At 45.0% G+C, this 14,955-nt stretch overlaps 1 protein-coding gene across 1 annotated transcript in view; it reads left to right on the top strand.

Annotated features, from left to right (window-relative positions):
* Nucleotides 1–13,242, top strand: part of fras1 (Fraser extracellular matrix complex subunit 1) — a gene marked incomplete at its 5' end in the record, with an annotated part of 337,050 nt that extends 323,808 nt beyond the window's left edge. Inside the window, 12 exons of the mRNA XM_083979904.1 lie at nucleotides 95–370; nucleotides 1,859–2,091; nucleotides 2,847–3,007; nucleotides 3,641–3,855; nucleotides 5,143–5,293; nucleotides 5,914–6,021; nucleotides 6,700–6,859; nucleotides 7,754–7,870; nucleotides 8,774–8,940; nucleotides 9,617–9,822; nucleotides 11,008–11,154; nucleotides 12,536–13,242. Coding sequence (XP_083836030.1) covers nucleotides 95–370; nucleotides 1,859–2,091; nucleotides 2,847–3,007; nucleotides 3,641–3,855; nucleotides 5,143–5,293; nucleotides 5,914–6,021; nucleotides 6,700–6,859; nucleotides 7,754–7,870; nucleotides 8,774–8,940; nucleotides 9,617–9,822; nucleotides 11,008–11,154; nucleotides 12,536–13,225 — 2,631 coding nt within the window. The 3' untranslated portion in view covers nucleotides 13,226–13,242. The remainder of the gene's footprint in view (nucleotides 1–94; nucleotides 371–1,858; nucleotides 2,092–2,846; nucleotides 3,008–3,640; nucleotides 3,856–5,142; nucleotides 5,294–5,913; nucleotides 6,022–6,699; nucleotides 6,860–7,753; nucleotides 7,871–8,773; nucleotides 8,941–9,616; nucleotides 9,823–11,007; nucleotides 11,155–12,535) is intronic.
* Nucleotides 13,243–14,955: the final 1,713 nt, after the last annotated feature.

Here is a 14,955-nt window from a genome sequence, read left to right as displayed (position 1 = left end):
TAAAACATGTTTATTTCATGTGATATTAAATATTAAAACACTGAACCCTCCTCCTCCTCCTCCTCCTCCTCTTCCTCCTCCTCCTCCTCCTCAGGTGGTCTCGCTCGCCGACTACGACCACGTGCAGGAAGTGACCAAGGAGGGCAGTAAGAAGACGCCGTCGCCCGGTTACCCGCTGGTCTGCGTGACGCCGTGCGACCCCCACCACCCCCGGTTTCCCGCCATGCGGCCGCTGTGCGAGGAGGCCGGCATCAACCAGACGCAGCTGCACTTCTCCTGGGAGGTCGCCGCGCCGACCGACACCAACGGCGCCCGATCGCCCTTCGAGACGGTGACGGACACGACGCCGTTCACCAGCGTCAACCACCGGGTGAGGAGAGGAGGCGGGTTAGAGGTCAGAGGGTTAGAGGGGGCTGGTACGTGATTGGTTGGACTGAACGGTGTCGCCTCCTCTTCTACCTCCTTTTCCTTCCTCTTCCTCCTCCTTCTCCTCTTCCTCATCTCTCCCCCTCCTCTTTTCCATGTCCTCTTCTTCCTACTCCTCCCCCTCCCCCTCCTCCTCCTCCTCATCTTCCTCTTCCCCCTCCTCCTCCCCTGCTGCCTCCTCTTTCTCCCTCCTCCTCCTTCTCCTCTTTTTCCCCGTCTTCCTCTTCGTCCTCCTCCTCTTCTTTCACCTCCTCTTTTCCTCTTCTTCCCACTCCTCCTCCTCTTTCTCCTCATCTTCCTCCTTCCCCCTCCTCCGCCTCCTCCTCTTCCTCCTCCTCCTCCTCCTCCTCCTCCCTCCTCCTCCTCCTTCTTCCTCCTCCTCCTCCTCCTCTTCCTCCTCCTCTTCCTCCTCCCTCCTCCTCCTCCTCCTCCTCCTCCCTCCTCCTTCTTCCTCCTCCTCTCCCTCCTCCTCCTCCTCCTCCTCCTCCTCCTCCTCCTCCTTCTTCTCCCTCCTCCTCCTCTTCCACCTCCTCTTCTTCCTTCTTCTCCACCTCCTCCTCCTCTTCTCGGTCTTTCTCCTCTTCCTCCCCCTCCTCCTCCTCTTCCACCTCCTCTTCTTCCTTCTTCTCCACCTCCCCCTCCTCTTCGTCCTCCTCCTCCTCCTCCCCCTCCTCTTCTTCCACCTCCTTCTCCTCCTCCTCCTCTTTCTTCTCCCTCCTTCTCCACCTCCTCCTCCTCTTCTCTGTCTTTCTCCTCCTCCTCCTCTTCCTCCCCCTCCTCCTTCTCCCTCTTCCTCATCTCTCCCCCTCCTCTTCTTCCACCTCCTCCTCCTCTTCTTCCCCCTCCTCCTCCTCTTCCTCCCTCTTCCTCCTCCCTCCTCGTCCTCCTTCCTCCTCCTCCTTCTTCCTCTCCCTCCCCCTCCCCCTCCTCCTCTTCCTCCCTCTTCCTCCTCCCCCTCCTCTTCCTCCCTCCTCCTCCTCCTCATCTCCCTCCTCCTCCTCCCTCCTCCTTCTCCTCCCCCCTTCCTTCCTCTTCTCCCTCCTCCTCCTTCCTCCCTCCTCCTCCTTCTCCTCCTCCTCCTCCTCTTCTTCCTCCCTCCTCCTCATCTTCCTCCTCCTCCTCTTCCTCCCTCCTCCTCATCTTCTTCCTCCTTCCTCTCCCTCCTCCTTCTCCTCCCTCCTCTTCTCCCTCCTCCTCCTCTTCCTCCTCCTCCTCCTCCCGTCTCCTCCTCCTCTTCTCCCTCCTCCTCCCTCCTCCTCCTCCTCCTCCTCCCTCCTCCTCCTCCTCCTCCTCCTCCTCCTCCTCCTCCTCCTCCTCCCTCCTCCTTCTCCCTCCTCCTCCTCCTCCTCCTCCTCCACCTCCTCCTCCTCCTCCTCCTCCCTCCTCCTTCTCCCTCCTCCTCCTCCTCCTCCTCCTCCTCCTCCTCCTCCAGGTCCTGGACAGTATCTACTTCAGCCGTCGTTTCCATGTGCGCTGCGTGGCTCAGGCGCGGGACAAGTCCGGTCACCTGGGAACGCCGCTGCGGAGCAACATCGCCACCATCGGCACCGACGGCTCCATCTGCCACACGCCCGTCACCACGGGAACCGCCAGAGGCTTCCAGGCCCAGTCCTTCATCGCCACGCTCAAATACCTGGACGTGAAGCACAAGGAGCATCCCAACAGGTCAGAGCTCCACCATCCCCTGGGGCCAGATTCACCAATATGTTCTTAAGAAAGATCTTAAGAAATGTCTTAAGAAGAAAATGAAGAAGTTCATAAGAAAGTTCTTAAGTGCAATTCCTCAATATTATCTTAAGAGCAGTCTTAAGAACAGTCATTTCTTACGAATTTCTTATTTTTCCTACTTAAGAACTTCTTAAAATACGTCACTGCATTGCGTTGCACGCACCAACAAACAAGCATATATACGTATAAAGTTTGCATCTTAACTGTCAGTCACCCACTAACCATGGATAAGGACAAAAAGAGATGAAGAAACTTTTCAAGGCAGGAGCTTGAGGTTATGGTGGATGAAATTAATGTATGAAAAAAATTACTACTCTGGAAAATTAATAATATGCGAATAACGGCGGAAAATAAGACAAGAGGGTGGGCCAAAGTGGCATGCTAACTAACAGTTAACAGGCTCTTTGTGTAATTAGTTACAAAATATATTTCCTTACAATGACCCACTAGTCTAAACTTGTCAAAAATTTGTTAACAAAGGTGATTTAGAGGCTTACCTATTCACCGTAGGACAGCTCAAGATTGTCTTAAAGTTAAGAAAAAAGTGAAGAACAAACTTTGATTTCAAGAATACCATTTATTCTTAAGTTTTTTCTTAAGAGGAAACTTAAGAAGAAAGTTCTTAAAAATTCTGTTTGTTTTGTTTTGTTCGATTGTTTGACATGGTCTCTGCTCTGTTTGTCCGTCTGCAGGATCCATATCTCGGTGCAGATCCCCCACCAGGACGGCATGCTGCCCCTGGTGTCCACCATGCCGCTGCACAACCTGCACTTCCTGCTGTCGGAGTCGATCTACCGGCAGCAGCACGTCTGCTCCAACCTGGTCACCCTCAAAGACCTGCAGGGGCTCTCCGGTCAGTCACACACACACACACACACACACACACACACACACACACACACACACACACACACACACACACACACACACACACACACACACATATCAAAGGTCCCAGGAACAGGAAGTGAAATATAGGAGTTAGATTTAACAGAGCGGTGCATCATTCTGCATTTTCACCCTTTTTCTACAACGAGGCAGCAAAGTTTCCTCACAATTTACAAGTTTAAGTCACAGAGTGTCAGAAGTTAAAAAAAATACTACTTACTTTACACTGATGTTCAAACCTAATAACCACATAGATACAGAAATGCAGAATTAAATGAAAGCAGACATGTAGAAAAGTAGAAATCAATAAAAAAAATCTTAAATTATTAACAAGATTTGTTAATATATACACAACTAACCGAATAAATACATGTAAATGAATAGAAATAGCATTTTTCAGAATCAAAATTAATTTATTTCTGTATTTATTTAAACTTTTGCCATTTTTTGTCCTCTGTATTTGAGATCTGTTATCTGTTGATGCAGTTACTTTCACTTCCTGTCTGATGTTTTTTATTATCTTCTGCGACCTTGACATGCACGAGGTCGTTCCAGCTGACATTTAAACGTTGACGACGTCCGTTTCCCTCCTCCACAGAGTCTGGTTTCCTTGACGACGTGTCCTACGACAGCATCTCTCTGGGGCCGGGCTTCGACCGACCGTACCAGTTCAACCCCAACGTCCGCGAGGCCAAGAGCATCCAGCTCTACAAGCACCTGAACCTGAAGAGCTGCATCTGGACCTTCGACGCCTACTACGACATGACGGAGCTCATCGACGTCTGCAGTGGCTCCGTCACCGCCGACTTCCAGGTACGTCACCACTCACTCGAGGTTGCCAGATAGTTACACGCTAACTTAACCTCTTTCCTGCTCCAGCTTCGTGGCTATGGTACCCCGGGACTCACTCACACAGTCTCTACGCCACCGGAGCTGCGACGATGTAGTAATAGAAAGAAATTAAGCGGATAAAGCCGTGTATATGCACTGAGAAAACGGATTATTGTGCAAAAAGTGGCTATAGAAAGAATCGCCTTGTTGTTTACAACTACTTCCGGGTAGAAAACCAGCATGAGAACAATAGTGACGGACGAGAGTTTCGCTATCTCATTTTTCACGTCACTGTATCACCGTTTAGACTAATCTGATGTTTGTAAAGTCTATAAAACCAATGATTGGACAAACATTACTATTTATGTGTGCACGTTTTTGTAATTAGTCATGGTTATCATAGATTAGCCAGGCTAACGGTTAGCTACCTGTTTAACTTTAATAACTCAGTGACTCAATAAACGGTCCATGAAAAAATATTTTCTCCAGTGGATATCTTAGTTACAACATGATTGAGCATGATTGAACTGGAGTAGTTTCATGTTGTATCCGACAACGGGAGGGTTTTAACAGCTGACGTCCTGATGTAAGCTTAGCTACTGCCGTTAGCTTAGCTACCGTGACACTGTGATTCCCCAAAACTGAATAAATGCCACACATAGCAACACAAAACTGCTTTGCTCATGCACACAGATATAGTAAAGTTTCTTCAATCATTTCAGATTTGTCTAAATGGTGGTAGTGGCGTGAAAAACACGATATAAATAGCGAAACTATCGTCCGTCACTATCGTTCTCATGCTGGTTTTCTACCTGGAAGTAGTGTATGTGTAAACAACAAGGCGATTCGTTCTATAGGGATTATGGCGATAGGTGAATTTGCCAAAATGTTGAACTATCCTTTTAAAATGCATCTCCTTTGCATCTCCTGGTTTTGTTTCTGTTTTTGTCAAGAGTCATAGTGAGGTCATTTATAGGAACGTCAGACGTAATCAAGTGGTAACTGGCGACCTGGCTGCCTAAATACTACTGACTACTACTGATGGAGCGACCGGCCAAAACACAAAATCAAAACATAAACATGATTTGCGGGCTGCCAATAAAATTTTTAAATGTGAATATTCTGACTGTAGCCTACTTTTGTTGTGAGTCGACAGTGTTTCAAATGAACATGATTCCTTATTCTCTAGTGGGTGATTTTATGATTACTTGCCGTACATTTCTTACATGAAGCTCCTTTTAAATCTTCCTGCCGGTGGGTTTCTTCCAGGTGCGGGACTCGGCTCAGTCCTTCCTGACGGTGCAGGTTCCTCTCTACGTGTCCTACATCTACGTGACGGCGCCGAGGGGCTGGGCGTCTCTGGAGCATCACACCGAGATGGAGTTCTCCTTCTTCTACGACACCGTGCTCTGGAGGACAGGTGAAGACAAACAGAGTCTCCCATGATGCACCTCTCTCCCTCTACTTTTACCTGTTTCAGTTTAACCAAGTTGGTGTGCAGCAAAGGAATGTATTTAAAGTCTCAGTCAAGTGTTTATGTTGTAACTCTCCTGTTGTCCTCCTGGGTCAAGGAAGGAAGGACGAAGGGAAGGAAGGAAGGAAGGACAAAGGGAAAGATGGGTCAAAAAGGAAGGAAAGAAAGATGGAGGGAAGGAACAGATCAGGTTAATTGGATCAAAAGAGGAAGGAAGTAAGGGCGAAGGAAGGAAGGAAGGAAGGAAGGAAGGAAGGAAGGAAGGAAGGAAGGAAGGAAGGAAAAAAAGGATTGTGGAAAGAAGGAAAGAAAGAAGGGAGGATGGAGGAAGGGAACAGATTGGGTCAATTTGACCCAGAAGGGTTAAAAAAAAATCTTAATTTTTAAAGTTTTCTAGTGAAAACTGAGCAGAAGAGGTTCGGTGCACATCGAGTATGAAGTTAGATTTCTACATTTGTGCAGTTGCATCGTGTTTATACGTTTAATATGAGACAGAAAACAAGATGCAAAAGGAAAATCTACAACTTTTATTTCATCTTAATCATCTATCATCTGTTGATTTGCAGGGATCCAGACGGACAGCGTGCTCTCAGCCAGACTGCAGATCATCAGGATCTACATCCGAGAGGACGGACGACTGGTGATCGAGTTCAAAACCCACGCCAAGTTCAGAGGTCGGTTCACACAGAGTAAAAAAAAAACAACCGTTTATCTTAAAGGACAATTCCGGGCAAATTCAACTCAGGGGTGTATTTTCCTAACATTTTAGGTCTAAAAGAAGGAATCTGAAGATTTTCAGTTTCATTGCTCCTGTTTGGAGTAGTTGTGTCTGTCCCCGCATCGCCACGGCAGCAATGAATGGGAGCGGATGCAAGTTCCGCTGCTTAGGCTGCTTCCGCCGCATTTTTTTTTCCACAGACAGCGTCAAATGGCTACTTAAACATGCACGGAGAAGTTTATTTATTTCAAGCAAGCCGACATGTCTGTAAATCTAGATCTAATCTAACCCAAGTTGACGTGCGCGGTGTGTTCAGGTGCAGTGGGAAAGCTACCGTTTGTGTCATAAACACAAGAATATCAACTCTTGACTTGCTTCAAGTAAAAAAAAACTTCTCGGCGCATGTTTGAGTAGCCACCTGACGCTGTCTGTGGAAAAAAATGTACACTTCAAGCAAGTCAAGAGTTGATATTGAACAGGAGCAATGAAACAGAAAATCTTCAGGTTCCTTCTTTTAGACCTAAAATGTTAGGAAAATACACCCACGAGTTGAATTTGCCCGGAATAATAATAATAATAACTTATTTATTTCGATGGTTTCTGGTATTAATCGTCCATGTTGTGTCTCCTGCAGGTCAGTTTGTCCCTGAACACCACACGCTGCCGGGGCACAAGTCTCGGCTGATGGCGCCCGACCACCTGGGAGGCATCGAGTTCGACATGCAGCTGCTGTGGAGCGCGCAGACCTTCGACTCCCCGTACCAGCTGTGGAGGGCCACCAGCTCCTACAGCAGGTCAGTGGCACCAGGTCACAGGTCACAGGCAGGTGGAAACATCTGGAGGAGAAGAGGGTGTTAAAGGAATAGTTCACAGTCATTAGTGACTCACCCTCATGCTGATGAATACTCCAGAGTAGTTTTTTATTCCTCAAAGTGCATCTGGAGACCCGGGAGGCCGGTTCATACTGTAGTCCAACGAAAACTTTATATGAGACAAAAACCATTTAATATTCCTCCACACTGCTCGTCCACTGCAATCCAAGTGTCCTGAAGGGATATAGTCCAGATTTACTCGAAACAACGTAATTTAGGACATTTTTACAGCCTAAACAGTCCTGTATTGAATTTGTTTCTAGTAAACTCTGGACTATCTCCCTTCAGGACACTTGGATTGCAGTGGATGAGCAGTGTGGAGGAATATTAAATGGTTTTTGTGTAGTTTTATGGGCGCATTTGTGTCGGGCGCTATTGACTCTCATATAAAGTTTTGGTTGGACTACGAACCGGCCTCCCGGGTCTCCAGATGCACTTTGAGAAATAAAAAACTACTCCGGAGTATTCATCAGCATGAGGGTGAGTCACTAATGACTGAATTTCATTTTTGTTTGAACTATTCCAGCTTTTCACATGATTTTGTTGTAGCCGACAAATTTCCAGCATCGGGACGTATAGTGTAACACACAGTTAGTTTATTTTTTTTATTTTTTTATTTATTTAAAAGTCAGGACAGTGCACATTGATGAACATGTACCATAGTACCTGTACCATTTCCATCTGGAGTCCTCTAGTGTGAACCCGGTGTTAGAGATGAGTTATAGTCCCAACATCAAACTGAGAACAAAGCTCCACATGTAGGTGGGTTCTCCAGAGTTCCTCATGTTGTTTTATTGCCCCCCCCTCACTGAACAGGAAGGACTACTCTGGAGAGTACACCGTCTTCCTGATCCCCTGCACCGTCCAGCCCACACAGCCCTGGATCGACCCCGGAGACAAACCTCTGTCCTGCACGGCCCACGCTCCGGAGAAGTGAGTCCAGCCTCAGCCTGCACAGACTGTTTTAGCATCTTCATTAGTTTTTATTTTCACTTTCTTTTTCAGTTTTTTGTTGATTAGTAACATTTAGTAAGCTCAACAAGTGATAAAACAGTTTTAGTTGAGGAATTGACTAGTTTTAGTTGTTATTTTTTTGAGGTTGTAGTTGTAGTTTTAGTTTTTTAGGAGCAAAGTCTTGATTTTCTGTGAGAGCTCCAAAAATGAACTTTCAAATTTGTGTGATTTTTCATTTTTTTTGTTGCCTCCTACAAATGTTCCCATCAGTCCTCATCCAGATACATTTAACCTTATCTACCTGGGCGGTCGAACTGGAAACAGTCCCATATCGGGCTGTGGCGTTTTCCTCCTGCAACTCAGAAACTGAGAAATTGTTTCTGTAGTTTTTTGTTTTTTTTTAAGCACTTTATTTATAGACTTTTCTCAGAACACAAAACAACACATCAACCCCGCCCACCCACTCCCCACAAGGCCAACAAAGAAAATGTATATATAAATGAATAAATAAACATATAAAAAATAAAAAAGCAATGTATATATCATCATATAGATGTAAACTCACATATGTACTAAAGGAAAAAAAAAACAATCACATTCATATGTTCATACGCCTGCACAATCGTAGTTACATGGACGCGCTCATACTCAAGCGAATACAACCATACACGTGCACACATACAATTTTCTGCAGTTTTTGTTAGTTTTGCATTGTTCATCGTCATTGTTCATCAAAAAACGTAATTTTTACTTTTTTTCAGTCAATTAAGTTATTTTCACTGCTAGTTTTAGTTTTAGTTTTAGTTTTATTTGATTATATTTAACCCAGCTACAGATAGTAAGAGTGCAGATCCTGAACCTGTTCCCGTTGCTCCTCGTCAGGTTCCTGGTGCCGATCGCCTTCCAGCAGACCAACCGGCCCGTTCCAGTCGTTTACTCCCTGAACACGGAGTTCCAGCTGTGCAACAACGAGAAGGTGTTCATGATGGACCCGGCTGCTGCCGACGTCTCCATGGCGGAGATGGACTACAAGGGGGCCTTCTCCATGGGTACGACCACCACGACGCTCCTCACTGAACTTTTTATTTCTCATAAAGTGTTTTCTTTTATATTTTTCTGTCCTGTCCTGTAACTCCAACTCAATTTTTTATAACAAAGATTTTTTTTTTTTTTTAAGTATATTTATTGAGTTTTATTATTTTTTTTAGCAGGAAACAACAAAAGAGTCAGCAAAACAACGCTCTCTACACAATCAGCATTAATACTAATGGCAGTTGGTAATAAGAAGAAGATTAGAAGAAGTGTTAACAAAAAAAAAGATATCTAAATAAAGAAACTGTTGAACATTGTTGAGAAGTAGAGAGGGAAAAAGGAGGATAAGAAGAGGAAGACACAACACTTTGTCTCTTCCGTCCCTTAATATATGTGATAAATATAAAGATAAAATAAGAATAAAAGCCACAAAGTATCGAAAATAACAACAGTAATAACACAATAATTAAAAAATGAAATTATAGGTCATGAAATCTGGAGTTCATATCTTCATAAACTGTTTATTTGTTTATAAATATGTTTTTTTTTTTCATAAAATACAGATAAAATCCTCTGAACATTATAAAAATGATATCCACAGTGTTAAAGTAAAGTTATTTTACTCCCAGAGGTTTGACTCTGTCCTGTATCTCACTGTGAACTGTAACTCCGACGCTGTGCCGCCCCCTGCAGGTCAGACGCTGTACGGCCGCGTGCTGTGGAACCCGGAGCAGAACCTGAACGCGGCGTACAAGCTGCAGCTGGAGAAGGTTTACCTCTGCACCGGCCGCGACGGATACGTGCCCTTCTTCGACCCCACGGGGACGCTGTACAACGAGGGGCCGCAGTACGGCTGCATCCAGCCCAACAAACACCTGAAGCACCGCTTCCTGCTGCTGGTACTGACACGCTCTCTCTCTGATCTGTTCATCATCATCATTACGGCTTCTTTTATAATGTTTTTTATTATGTTTTTGATGATATTTGCTAATTTTACTCAACAGAATGGGATGTGACACATCAGGTCGAACTCAGTCTGAAACTGACGACAATATTTAGCTTTGATTTTTCTGAGTAGGGTGGATTTTAAAGGTTTACGGCACTCTGTTAAGTCTTCAGCAGGTTTTGGAGGTTCACACACATACTATTTCTACCACAACAGTTATTTCAAAACAATATTTGCTACTTCACACATGATTGTATCATTACAAGAATGAAAAAAATGATGTGAAATAGAACTGATGATGAGAACGGACAAAGAAATCTATTATCAAAACATTTAATACTAAATAAAACAAATATTTGACCATTAAAATGGATTTTTTTTCATTAAGAGAATTCAAAAAATAATGTAAAAAAGGACTGTAGAATTTGACAGTGAAATCAATGAATGATTAATCAAAATTAAGTTTATAAAACAGTTCAGTTCAGTTCTAACACAACCATTATTTAAAATATTTTAAAATTGTATAATATTTTAACTTCACACATGAGAAAATGAATGTGAAATAGAATATACTGTAAAAATGGACAATGAAAGATCTTTTTTAACGTAAACTTTTTATTTAAAACTTCTGTTAAAACTTAACATGAACTTTTATCATGAAGAGAATGTAAAAAAACAAAAAAACAATGTAAAAATCCTATTGAACACCAACTTGTGTCAGCAGATCCAGGCGGCTGCAGGACTGTAATGATACAGTTGGTGTAATGTCATGTTGTACCTGCACTCGCCCTCATACGACCAACCAACCAACATCACACACGTATCTGCTCTTCTTTTTTCTTTACCACCTGCTGCACCAGTCGGACCAGTCGGACCGGTCTGAGACTCAGAGTCACTTCACCTGATTATTTTCCAAAGATATTCAAAGCCCGCGGTTATTTAAATCCCTGAGCTTCTTCTGCAGGCAAAACAGTCGCCGTAAACAAATCATGTTGCTTTTGTGCAAACGATAATCCCGTAGCTGCACCTGAACGCCTCATATTCAGTCATCCACACATCTGGCCTTGACCTCCTGCACCTTCAACCAGCTGTTCTCCGCTCTGATCCTCTCCTCTTTCTCTCTCTTTCCTTACTACAGGATCGTAAACAGCCGGACGTGTGCGACAGGTTTTTCCACGACGTTCCCTTCGAGGCTAACTTCGCCTCCGACTTCCCCGAGCTGCAGCCGGTGACGGACATGCCGGGCGTCGACGGCTTCACCATGAAGGTCGACGCTCTCTACAAGGTCGGTCGAGTGGAAACTGTGTGAACATCAGTGGAAGAATCTGATGCTACAGATCTGATTTACTGCTATTTACTGAAAGCATCGGGCTCAACAAGTTGGGATTTTTTTCAAAAGCGGCTTAAAAGTTAAATCAGTAATAATGAATCAAATGATTTTATTTGACCTAAAAAAAGTGCAGAAAAGGCCTCGTTTGGTTCATAGTTTCAGGTCGTTTTCAGTTCTAAAAACGTCTCCAAACAGACAAAACTTAGAAACGCTGGATACTTTAGCAGCTAAGAAGCCAAATATTTCCCTGGAGTCGGTGCAGATGAGAAATAGTGAATATTAAACTGACATTTATTCAGATGGACACAGATTTAACGACAAAGGTTGGCGTGTGTCTTGTTTTGCGAACAGGGTTTCAGCTTGTTTTGATCTGTCCAAAAACATTGACTGTAGGTTTGAGGTTTCCTGTTTAAGTGAAGGGCAATTCGATTTTAATGTGATGTGTTGACAAATTGGCTGTGACATGTGAGTTAATGTAGAATTAAATTGAAGTGATCAGAGGCGGCGCGGAGGAGAGATTTGATCCTTTAGAGAGACGTAGAGGAAGAGGAACTATGGAAGACTTTTACCTTAATTTAACAGCTTCAGAGTAACTGTGATGGTTGAATGACTTGTACCAGGGAGAATGGAGGCTCTCTGCCTTCCACCTAGCGTCTCTTGGCTGAAAACCAACCTTGTAAGATTGTCGGTGCAAGCTATTTTTAGAACGGTGGAGCAGAGCCGTGAGCTGCTCAGAGCTACGCTACGGAGGCTCATGGGATTTCTTGGTTCCCCTCATCAAACTCATCAAATACACAATCCAACAACTCCAAAACGCTCTGGTGGACAAGTTGTGACCTGCACATTCACCACGCTATGAGATAATAACACAACGTTACCACACAGAGTTGTTTTAGAGGGAAATTCATGCAAAACTGCTGATGCGCGTTCCCGCCTGAGACAGTTTTTCAGCAAACAGTCTCTGTATTTACCTCTAAAACAACTCTGTCTGGTAACGTTCTGTTATTATCTCATAGTGTGGTGAATGTGCAGGTCACAACTTGTCCACCAGAGCGTTTTGGAGTTGTTGGATTGTGTATTTGATGAGTTTGATGAGGGAAACCAAGAAATCCCATTAGCCTCCGTAGCATAGCTCTGAGCAGCTCACTGCTCTGCTCCACCGTTCTAAAAACAGCCTTCACGGACAAATAAAGGTAACGAACCTACTGCTATGACTATAGGGATTATGGCGATGGGCCAATTTGCCAAAAATGTTGAACTATCCCTTTAAATAAGTTCATTTTATATATATTATCAGAATAACGCTAACGCTCTCTCTCTCCGTGTTGATTGACAGGTGGAGGCGGGGCATCAGTGGTACCTGCAGGTGATCTACGTCATCAGTCCCGAGTCCCGGGCGAGCCCGCGGATCCAGCGCTCGGTCGCCACCTACGCACTCGCCAGTCACCCCCCTCGCCCTCGGCCCAGACGCGACCTGGTGGACCGCAGCGGGCGTCTGACGCTGGACGAGTCGCTCATCTACGACAACGAGGGCGACCAGGTGAAGAACGGCACCAACATGAAGTCTCTGCGGCTGGAGGCCGGGCCCGCCGCCTCCTCCTTCAACGCCCACGTGGGCAGCACGGTGGGCGGGGGCGTGGCCGCCGTCACGCTGCTGGTGCTCGTGCTGCTCGCCGCCTGCTTCCTGATCCGCCGCTGCCGCCTGAGCAGCAGCAGCCGCCACCGCAGCTCGTCGCCGACCGCCAACAACAACAACAAGAGCAAGAAGAAGGCAGCAGCGGCGGCGGCGGCGGAGAAGGCGGCGGCGTACGAGGAGTATCCGCTCAACACCAAGGTGGAGGTTTGCATGGACAAGTGCGTGGAGAAGAACTTCAGCAGCAAACACTGCACCGTCAGGAACATCAACATCCTCAACCGCAACCAGGAGGCAGCCGGCGGCAACGGTGGCGGCGGCAAGGCCAAGGTCAAACAGGTCAACCTGGAGGTCAAGCTGCACAACAACCTCAACGACGGCACTGAGGTCTAAAGACTGACCAGGACGAGGAGGAGTGGAGCGCTACTTTATGTAATAACGCCGCTTTTTGTAGTAATCTGAAACATTTTGTAATGAAACTCTTCAACGCAACATGTTATAAACTTTGCCACATTTTGTAGTAAGTTGTTACGAAATGCTAGCCTGACAAGCCAGACTATATCATTAAAATGTCTAGTCTGGCAACGACCGGTAGACCTTGGCTCAATCCAGGGGGCGGGATGAAGGCTGTCTTTCAAACTGCCTCTGCACGCAAGCAAGAGTACCCATATGCGGGGACAAGAGCGCCGCCATTAGCTCAGCTGATCCATACCGGAAGTCACGACCGGAAGTTGCTCTTCTTCGTGTGTATCATTTCTCAGATAAAAAAAACAACTCAGTAACTCAAATGGTCCATGATAAAAAAAAAAGAATTTCCAGCGGATATCTTAGTTACAACATGATTGAGCTACTAAATATTTTTTTGCATGGATCGTTTATTAATTTATTGAGTTATTAAAAAACGCTGCTAACGGCTAACGGCTAGCGCCGCTCCTGCTGACAGCAGACCAGGAGAGAGAGAGAGAGAAAAAAGAAATGAAATGTCATTGGTGGTTGCTTTGGTTGGGTTTAGGCAATGAAGAAAGGAGTTGGTTAAGTTTAGTAAAAAGAGCAGGTAGAGGCTAGACAGGCCAGAGAGAGAGGGGGGGTTCTTAGAATAACATAGAAATAATATACACGAAGAAAAGCAACTTCCGGTCGTGACTTCCGGTATGGATGAGCTGAGCTATGGCGGCGCCCTTGTCCCTGCACACGGGTCCCTCTCCACGCAATAGGGTAGCGCTACGACTAATCAGAGCAAAGAGCAGGATGACGTTAGCCTGACAAGGCAATTAAAATGTATGTCGTCATTGTGTTAAGCCCGCCCAACGACTCTCTAAACAGATGACGATGACGACGACGACACACCAAAGCGACGTTGTTGAAAGCTTCTCGATCCAACATGGGGGCAGACGCTTTACCTGTCAATGCAGCATTAAAAAAGTGTTTTAAGTAGTTTAGATCGCAAGTTTATTTTGAAAAAAGAGCAACGTTTAGCGTTTTATGTCGCTCTACATACGTCATCGGGTATGATTGATACGATTGGCTATAAGCTACGTACAGACGCATTTGATAGACATTCATAGCGCCCAATAAACAGCTCTGGGCTTTCGTAAACCAGCTTCAAATATGAAAAAATGAACGCGTGGTTCCCAGACCGAAGGCTAACAACTTATTACAAAATGTGGCAAAGTTTATTACATATTCCATTCAAGAATTTACTTCAATATGTTTCAGATTGTTACAAAATGTGGCGTTTTTACATTATGAGATGAAAATGTTTAACAATATTACACAATGCAACATTATTACATAATGTGGCGCTACAAGGAGGAAGAGGAAAAGAGGAGGAAGGGGGATAAAATTTAGAGAAAAAAGTAAAATAAATAAATAAAAAGGTATTTTCTAAAAGAAAAGTTTGTACTAAAGGAAAACGAGATGTTTGTTAATGTATTTTTTTACCACTTTGAAAAAAACAAAAAACAAAAGGGAAAGAGTGCGAGGTGCAGACAGCTGACACAGCGTTTTCATCACTCATGTCATGTCACAACTGGGCTACCTCAGGAATCCACGAACCAGAAACAGCTGCATGATGAACACAGCCAAAACATCTGCACCATCATCATCATCATCCGTCCGTCCAT

The sequence above is a fragment of the Trachurus trachurus genome, assembly GCF_905171665.1.
Source record: "Trachurus trachurus genome assembly, chromosome: 9".
Classification (NCBI taxonomy): Eukaryota; Metazoa; Chordata; class Actinopteri; order Carangiformes; family Carangidae; genus Trachurus; species Trachurus trachurus.
Note: the sequence above shows the minus strand (reverse complement) of the source record. Positions and strands in the feature narration are given on the sequence as shown.